Source organism: Tarenaya hassleriana, unplaced genomic scaffold (genome assembly GCF_000463585.1).
Source record: "Tarenaya hassleriana unplaced genomic scaffold, ASM46358v1 Cleome12, whole genome shotgun sequence".
Taxonomy (NCBI): domain Eukaryota; kingdom Viridiplantae; phylum Streptophyta; class Magnoliopsida; order Brassicales; family Cleomaceae; genus Tarenaya; species Tarenaya hassleriana.
This window is the reverse complement of record NW_010962392.1, coordinates 3,892,810-3,901,617: the sequence shown is the minus strand read 5'-3', so window position 1 is coordinate 3,901,617 and position 8,808 is coordinate 3,892,810. Positions and strand designations below refer to the sequence as shown.

The window sequence follows — 8,808 nt, the reverse complement described above, 5'->3', positions numbered from 1 at the left end:
CCCCCTGAGTTTGTTCCCCCCTTACAACATGAATTCTATCAGCTCATACACTATGTGTGCCTCACACACCCCGTGTAACCCTAGACTCGTCTAGGCCCTTTGAGCGGTTCGCCTGTTATTTGAAGGCTCCCCCTCAGATACACTTCACACCAGCCACTTTCATCTCTCTAAATAGCTTTTCGGCTTCATCCAGTAAACCTTTTCTACAAAGTCCAGAAATCATTGCAGTATATGTTTTCACATTCGGTTCCACCCCTCTATCAAAAAGCCCATTAAACAATCGCAATGCATCCTCAACCTTGTCATCCATACACAAGCCATGAATGATTATAGTATGTGCGATTATATCGAGGTTCATCCCACTCTTTTCCATCTTGTTGTATAAACACAATGCCTCTTCTAGCTTTCCATTCTTACATAGCCCATCAAGCAGGACATTGAAAGTTACAAGGTTAGGATATTGACCCTGACACTGCATCTCTAGGAAAAGCTTTTGCGCAACAGCAAGATTGTCTGCTCGACAAAACCCTTGGATGAGAGAAGTATAAGTAGGTGTATCAGCAACAACTCCTCTTCGAAACATCTCACTAAAGAGTTTCAAACCCTGGTCAACCCTGCCAGACTTGCAGTATCCATTTATGAGAGCGCTAAAAGTCACTACATCCGGAGGACAACCCTTGGTAGCCATAGAATCAAACATTTTTTTCGCCTCATCAAGACGATTCTGCATGCAAAGTCCAACAATCAACGAAGTATAAGTGAAAGTACTCGGAACCAAACCTCTCTGGACCATCTGCTCGTAAAGCTCTCTGGCTTCTAGAAACTTCCCCTCTTTGACAAAATTATCGATTAATCCATTGAAACTGACAACATTAGGAGTGATATTCCTTTTGATCATATCATTCAATAATCGTGCGACATCAGTCCATCTACTATAACAACCAAGACCGTTTATCAAAGTGTTGTAGGTAACAACATCTGGCTCAACTCCTCGATCATCCATCTTTTTGAAAAGGTTAAGCGCATCATCTACACGTCCATCTTTGCAAAGACAATCTATAATCGTATTATAAACTACGACGTTGACCTCAACATGCCTTTCCTCCATCTTGATGAGCAAATTTAAAGCTAGAGCGGAATCTCCTGACTTGCAAATGCCATTCACAATAGCACCATAAGTGATTACATTGGGCTGATGGCCTTTCTTTGGCATCTGATCAACTAAAACGACGGCCTCGTGGATTCTACCTTGGAGACATAGTCCGTTGACAACGGTGGTACATGTTACGACATCAGGAGTGTATCCATCCTTTACCATTCGTTCGACCAAGTTTAATGCCGCGGAAAGCTTACCCTCTATACATAATCCATTGATGAGAGTGTTAAATGTGATTACGTTTGGCTCATAACCAATTTTCATGATCTTCCCCAAAACAGAAAATCCCAAACCCACTTGACGTGAGCGGCAGAAACAGTTGATAAGAATATTCAGAGTGTAGTTGTCATGTGAAACCCCGTGTAATTCCATCCTCTTGCAAAGAGAAATCACGATATCATACCGTTTCATCTTGGCAATTGCACTTAGTAATTTACTGAAATCAACAAAAGTATCACTAAACCGGTCGGATGAGTTGGCTAGAATGCGGTTAGAATTGAGCATCTGCTAGTTAGAATTCGGATTCCACACCGTTAAGTGCTGAACCTAAGACGACGGCAGAAACAAGAGGAGAGATGAGAGTGAACAAAACCTGAAGTAGAAGCAGAAGCCATTCTCCGAAGCATCGCCGACATCTGAGTTTCAGCACGAAGACAGATTGAGAATCAGAAGAACTCTGGGAGATTTGCGATTCTGGTTTGTCGGGAACTGCGGAAAACAACCCTAAGCTCAAATGGCCCAAACCCCAAATGAAAAGCCCAACGACAAGTCTCTTTTTGAAGCTCCAAACAAACAATAGTCGAAACCTATATCTAATGGTATATTATTTTATCACCTATCGTATTCTTTACGTATGATACACCGTATCAATTATTTCGATGTTTTTCACCTTTAATTAGTAAATATATCTTACCCAGATTTTGGACCGTGGATCTATTGGATCATATAAAAACCAATATTTATCAACGGGGGATTCTAATTCCCAGATTTTTCAAATATCTTCTGTAACTCAAATACTTTCTTTCGTTGGGATTTGGATTTGATGGTACAAATATATTCTGTACTTGGGTATGGTTAGAAAACAACACAAGGGGACATTCAAAGTGATAAGCTCATCCATCCCATGATTCGGCATACAACAAACAGAATCCTCAAGGAACATCTCTAAAACCAACCATAACTAATTAGATCTCTCTTCATAAAGTGCGGTCACGAACGAAACCCCGATCCTTTCTTGGTTACAAACCCACATCTCAATCTCCGACGACATGAAACAGAGGAACAACGTAAGACATCGTTCAGAGTGCCTCTAGAGAGCATCCCTTGATAGCCGTAGAACCAAATATTTGATCCTATTTGTATCGTTTGCTCCTAATCTTCTTTAGCTTCTAAAAACTTCCCATCTTTAATAAAATCATCAATTACTCTCCTTTTGATCATATCACTCACTAACCCTTTATCAAAGTGTTGCGGGTAAAAACATCTGGTGGCGCAACTCCTCGATCATCCATCTTACTAACTGCATCAGCCTTTTCAAAGGAAATCGATAATCGTACTATACATTACAACATGCCTTTCTCCATCTAGATGAGCAAATTTAAAGCTAAATCAAAGTCCCCTAGTTCGCAAATGCCCTTCACAATAGCATCCGATCAACTAAAGCGATTGCCACATGAATTCTATCTTTTACCATTCCGTCAACGAAGATTGATGCGGTGGAAAGCTTACCTTCCACACAGATTCCGCTGATGAATGTGATTACATTCACAATTTCAGGATCGTAACCGAGTTTGATGATTTTCCCCAAAACCAGTTCTTGACCTCAGCGGCAGAAACAACTTATCACGATTTCGTACAGTTTCATTTTGAACGATTGCACTCAGTGACTCACTGAAATCAACAACGCAAGGCATCTGATTGAACAAATTACTGACTGCAATCGTCAAAATGGAACGGTACGAGACCACCGAACCATCTGATTGGATGAACCGACACTATGACCAAACCCGCATCTCAATCTCTCCCAGTAAGAGAGAGAACTGCTGGATCTGAAAACGACGACAGAGAAAAGTGGAGAACAAAATCTGAGGCGGAATGATTCTGATCTGCAACTTCCATCATTAAACAAAAGCTCCGACTTAACTGCGAAAATGAAACCCTAACCCCCAATTGGATTTAAACCGAACTCTGGAGGATTTGCAAATGGCCCAAAGCCCAATTGGATGATGGCCCATAGCCCACACTCGATTATCCTACTCAATAGTTGTAAACATTTCTCGGATCAATAAAAAAAAATCTCTCTTGTACCTCTTTCAAATAATCTTTGAAAGCAAAATCTAATAGTATATTATTATATGAAAAATCTCAAAAAAATCATCAATTTAAAAAAAAATATATATATAAAAAATATTGATTTATATTTCAAATACTTCGATACAAACTTCAACATCAACATCTTCTTCGTCTCAAATTTACTTGAAATCGTTGGTATGATTTTTTTTTACTTATTTTGAATTTGAGCTAAACCTTTCAAAATTTACAACATATCAAATATGTCAATAAGTTAGAAAAATATAATTAACGTATGAGTGATAATCTACTCGACGTAAATCTCATATGATAGTTTGTAACACGAATCCTAAAATTTGATGAGGTCGACAATGATGCCCAACATATGAATTAGTGTGCCTTGATGCAATCAAGCTATGTGCACTAACCACACAATTATAAAAAGGCACGATTAGATACATTATGAACTATGTGATAGGGTAAGAGAACGATCAAGACGGGATTTGTCTCCCTCGTGTTAGGGAAAAGTATCACTAAACCGGTCGGATGAGTTGGCTAGAATGCGGTTAGAATTGAGCATCTGCTAGTTAGAATTCGGATTCCACACCGTTAAGAATGTAGTTCCATGTTATAGGTTTGTAAAATCTGTTCTGTTATTTTTTTTTTACATGAAACCTTAAAAGTAAAACCCCAACATATATCCTACAAAAAAGTAAAACCCCCTCGTGTTATTTTTTTCTTACGTAATACGATTGAAAATGTGTAAATATACGCTCTGCTTTCTCTTGTGATGCCCGTGTAAACTTTGTATAATCATCTTGTAGTTACTAATGTGGTAAATTCAATTTTTGAATAACTACAAAATACTGGATTGTTTGAAGTTTACAACCGTACGAGTAAACCGTATTCTGATATCTAATGAGGTAAAAGGTTACACATACCTTCATTCAACCATTATGATTTTTTTTTCAAGAATTTTATCTATTTATTAACACGTATTTTTCACAATTCTATACATCAATTTTCAGAAGGTAAAATTACGAATTTTAATGGCGAAAACTACCATAATATTTTTTCAAAAAATCTATCCACCTGTGGAGAATTAAACATTGTAGGACCCGTGATATCTCCTTGCCAAATAGAAGAAGGATTATCGGATCCACCTCTTATTACAGAAACCAACGTACCATTATGAAATAGGATTAGCAACGAGAAGGATCCAACCATCTGGTAAGTCCCCAATTCACTTTCACTTGCAGGATTTTCCATCGTCCCTAAAGAACACAACCATCCACAGGAAAAACAAAACAAAAAAGCAGATAACAACGAACTCCTTGAACCCAAACTGACATAAACATGCCAATTACAGGAAAGAAAGACCCACCTGTTATCCAAATGACCGCAGCAGTCAGAGACCAAGATCCTACTGCGAAGACCAAACAACTATGGACGAGAATCCATAAACTTCTTATCCAATCTTCCATCGCATATCATATCTACAATAATCTCTGTGGTCGATGCATCCGCAGAGAACCCACAGCTACGCATTTCACGTACAAGCTCGATACCCTTAGATGTATATCCATTCCTGAGATGACCCTGAATCAACGCATTGTATGTGCGATCATTTGGCAAACAACCAGCCACTTTCATATCTCTAAATAGCTTTTCGGCTTCATCCAGTAAACCTTTTCTACAAAGTCCCGAAATCATTGCAGTGTATGTTTTCACATTTGGTTCCACTTCTCTATCCAAAAGCCCATTAAACAATCGCGACGCGTCCTCAACCTTGTCATCCACACACAAGCCATGAATGATTATAGTATGTGCGATTATATCGAGGTTCATCCCACTCTTTTCCATCTTGTTGTATAAACAAAATGCCTCTTCTAGCTTTCCATTCTTGCATAGCCCATCAAGCAGGACACTGAAAGTTACAAGATTAGGATATTGACCTTGACACTGCATCTCTAGGAAAAGTTTTCGGGCAGCATCAAGATTGCCTGCTTGAAAAAACCCTTGGATGAGAGAAGTATAAGTACATGTATCAGCAACAACTCCTCTTCGAAACATCTCACTAAAGAGTTTCATACCCTGGTCAACCCTACCAGACTTGCAGTATCCATTTATGAGAGCGTTAAAAGTCACTACATCTGGAGGACAACCCTTGGTAGCCATAGAATCAAACATTTTTTTCGCCTCATCAAGGCGATTCTGCATACAAAGTCCATCAATCAACGAATTATAAGTGAAAGTACTCGGAACCAAACCTCTCTGGACCATCTGCTCGTAAAGTTCTCTGGCTTCTAGAAACTTCCCCTCTTTGACAAAATTATCAATTAATCCGGTGAAAGTGACAACATCAGGAGTGATATTCCTTTTGATCATATCATTCAATAATCGTGCGACATCAGTCCATCTACTATAACAACCAAGACCGTTTATCAAAGTGTTGTAGGTAACAACATCTGGCGCAACTCCTTGGTCATCCATCTTTTTTAAAAGGTTAATCGCATCATCTACACGCCCACCTTTGCAAAGACAATCTATAATCGTATTATAAACTATGACATTGACCTCAACATGCCTTTCCTCCATCTTGGGCCATTCACAATAGCACCATAAGTGATTACATTGGGTATATGGCCTTTCTTTGGCATCTGATCAACTAAAACGACGGCCTCATGGATTCTACCTTGGAGACAAAGTCCGTTGACAATGGTGGTACATGTCACGACATCAGGAGTGTATCCATCCTTTACCATTCGTTCGACCAAGCTTAATGCCGCGGAAAGCTTACCCTCTATACATAATCCATTGATGAGAGTGGTGAACGTGATTACGTTTGGCTCGTAACCCAATTTTATGATCTTCCCCAAAACAGAAAATCCCAAATCCACTTGACGTGAGCGGCAGAAACAGTTGATAAGAATACTCAGAGTGTAGTTGTTGTGTGAAATCCCGTGCAATTCCATCCTCTTGCAAAGAGAAATCACGATACCATACCGTTTCATCTTGGCAACTGCACTTAGTAATTTACTGAAATCAACGATGGAAGGGAGGGGACGAGATCGAACCATCTGGTCGAATACATCAACAGCATCTTTCACATTACTATTACCAAACCCAGACCTCAATCTCTCCCTATAAGAGACAGACCTGCTAACCCAAAGACGACGGCAGAGACAAGAGGAGAGATGAGAGTGAACAAAACCTGAAGTAGAAGCAGAAGCCATTCTCCGAAGCATCGCCGACATCTGAGTTTCAGCACGAAGACAGATTGAGAATCAGAACTCTGGGAGATTTGCGATTCTGATTTGTCGTGAACTGCGGAAAACAACCCTAAGCTCAAATGGCCCAAACCCCGAATGAAAAGCCCAACGACAAGTCTCTTTTTGAAGCTCCAACCAAACAAACAATAGTCGACAACATCATGGGACATCACTATGACCAAACCCCCATCTCAATCTCTACCAGTAAGAGAGAGAACTGCTGGATCTGAAAACGACGACAGAAAAAAAGCGGAGAACAAAATCTGAGGCAGAACGATTCTGATCTGCGACTTCCAGTCTTCCAATTGGATGATGGCCCATAGCCCACACTCGATTATCCTAAATAGTTGTAAACATTTCTCGGATCAATAAAAAAAAAATCTCTCCTGTACCTCTTTCCAATAATCATTGAAAGCAAAATCTAATAGTATATTATATGAAGAATCTCAAAAAAATACACAATTTTTTTTTTTGAAAATATAAAAAAAAACGCAGATTTATATTTCAAATATTTCGATACAAACTTCAACATCAACATCTTCTTCCTCTCAAATTTATTTGAAATCGTTGGTATGATTTTTTTTTTGTTTTTACTTATTTTGAATTTGAGTTAAATCTTTCAAAATTTACAACATATCAAATATGTTAGAAAAATATATGCAACAGAGCTTGCGATTCTGCCTCTGCTGTAAGCCCTGCAATCAGAATCTCAACATCCAGCAGCAGAGCAGATGAGGATGAGGACATCAATGAAGGAGATATCCGCAACACGTTATCGGTATCAAACACAGCAACCTTTGTTCCTCGGTTTTCAGCAGGCATAAAAGATCACGACAACGAGAGTATCTTGAAATGATCCTGAGAGAAGAAACGAAATAACTGAAACTACACGAGAAAATCACTGTAAACCAAGAAAAGTGTCTGCGTATGATTCAAGACGCACCCGCAAAGTGTTGATAGAAAAGAAATAGAAGAATCCTGCTGTTGACACCGGAAGCAGTTGTTCTAGGAGATGCAATAACTATCCTTTGCATGTCTTGCCACAATATAACATTTCATAAAAAAAAAAAAATCATTCACAAAGATGGGGCAACTTGATTCATGTAAATTATTAAAAGTGTGAAGAAAGAGCGCTTTATTCTTGATCTCAAGAGCAAGACTCCCATCATATCTAGTGAACGATGATCTGATGCATTACTTGCCAGATTAACCGACGAGATGATGTAGACAGAACAACCTAAACAATAAACGAGGACGAGAGTTTGAAGTGTTTCAGAATACGCGGCCAGATACCAACGACTTGCATCTGAATAACACTGCGGGAACAATCATAAAATGCTGCAAGTAAAACAACATGTGGATATATGTTAGGGACCTTGGCCACTGCTGCATGTTGTCACATCCCTGTCATGACGCAAACGGGGAACGGATTGATCGTTCGTGAAGCCTCCTTTCGCGTACTTTCTTCAATTCTTGTTTTGCCTTCACGATGAGGTCTCTCATGGAGATGTTCTTGGATATGGGTTTTGCCTCTAAGCTCGGATTCGTTTCTTTAGTCGTCGAATCCGACACTTTTGATACCTAAAAAGCGTACGTATAAAAATAACATAAAAATGAGTCTGAAATTTAATTGTATAGATATATAATGAATGGCAAAATTATTTTGGTTACTTACATTATTATTATTATCGTTGCTTTTGGAAAATGATTCTGCATGGCCATAGGTTTCCTTTTTTCCAATATCCGAAGAGCTCTTGGTCTGAAAATTTAAGTAGAAAAAAATTGTTAGGAAAAACATTCAAATTATGGAAGAATATTCTAAAATATTATGTATAAAATCAATTTTTTACATTTATATTAATTAACCAAAATATTAGTATAATTATTAATAATAATAACCTTCAATAAAAAAATAAATGAAGAAAATCCATAAAAAAATCTAAGAATCTTTGCGGATCGGAAAAAAGAAAATTAAAAAAAAAACAGATTAAGAAAATCCATAAAAAAAAAAATCGAAAGGAGACGTACCTTGCTTGTGTCCGGTCTCTTCTTCGGCGGGGCTCCGCCGGCAGCCTCGGGTCCCCCCCCGGT

General features: G+C 38.6%; 5 protein-coding genes across 5 annotated transcripts in view; all 5 read right to left on the bottom strand.

Moving 5' to 3' along the window:
• Nucleotides 1-8,808, bottom strand: part of LOC104806963 (pentatricopeptide repeat-containing protein At1g63330-like) — a 17,038-nt gene that overhangs the window by 684 nt on the left and 7,546 nt on the right. The gene's annotated exons all lie outside the window — the stretch shown is intronic.
• LOC104807048 (pentatricopeptide repeat-containing protein At1g12300, mitochondrial-like) lies at nt 134-1,597 on the bottom strand. The gene has a single exon (XM_019201657.1). It carries the CDS (start codon nt 1,565-1,567, stop codon nt 134-136), a length of 1,434 nt encoding a protein of 477 aa, XP_019057202.1. The 5' UTR covers nt 1,568-1,597.
• Nucleotides 4,889-5,938, bottom strand: LOC109116385 (pentatricopeptide repeat-containing protein At1g62930, chloroplastic-like). The gene has a single exon (XM_019201656.1). It carries the CDS (start codon nt 5,936-5,938, stop codon nt 4,889-4,891), a length of 1,050 nt encoding a protein of 349 aa, XP_019057201.1.
• LOC109116384 (pentatricopeptide repeat-containing protein At1g12300, mitochondrial-like) overlaps nt 6,010-8,808 on the bottom strand; it is a 5,921-nt gene continuing 3,122 nt past the window's right edge. Inside the window, exon 2 of the mRNA XM_019201655.1 lies at nt 6,010-6,747. Coding sequence (XP_019057200.1) covers nt 6,010-6,702 — 693 coding nt within the window. The 5' untranslated portion in view covers nt 6,703-6,747. The remainder of the gene's footprint in view (nt 6,748-8,808) is intronic.
• LOC109116383 (pentatricopeptide repeat-containing protein At1g12300, mitochondrial-like) overlaps nt 7,546-8,808 on the bottom strand; it is a 4,204-nt gene continuing 2,941 nt past the window's right edge. Inside the window, exons 2-5 of the mRNA XM_019201654.1 lie at nt 8,393-8,476; nt 8,179-8,298; nt 7,920-8,033; nt 7,546-7,575 (exon numbers count right to left, since the gene is read on the bottom strand). Coding sequence (XP_019057199.1) covers nt 7,546-7,575; nt 7,920-8,033; nt 8,179-8,298; nt 8,393-8,476 — 348 coding nt within the window. The remainder of the gene's footprint in view (nt 7,576-7,919; nt 8,034-8,178; nt 8,299-8,392; nt 8,477-8,808) is intronic.

Excerpts from the sequence above, each read along its gene's own strand:
- LOC109116385 (XM_019201656.1), bottom strand. The coding sequence starts at position 5,938 with ATGGATGACCAAGGAGTTGCGCCAGATGTTGTTACCTACAACACTTTG.
- LOC104807048 (XM_019201657.1), bottom strand. The coding sequence starts at position 1,567 with ATGAAACGGTATGATATCGTGATTTCTCTTTGCAAGAGGATGGAATTA.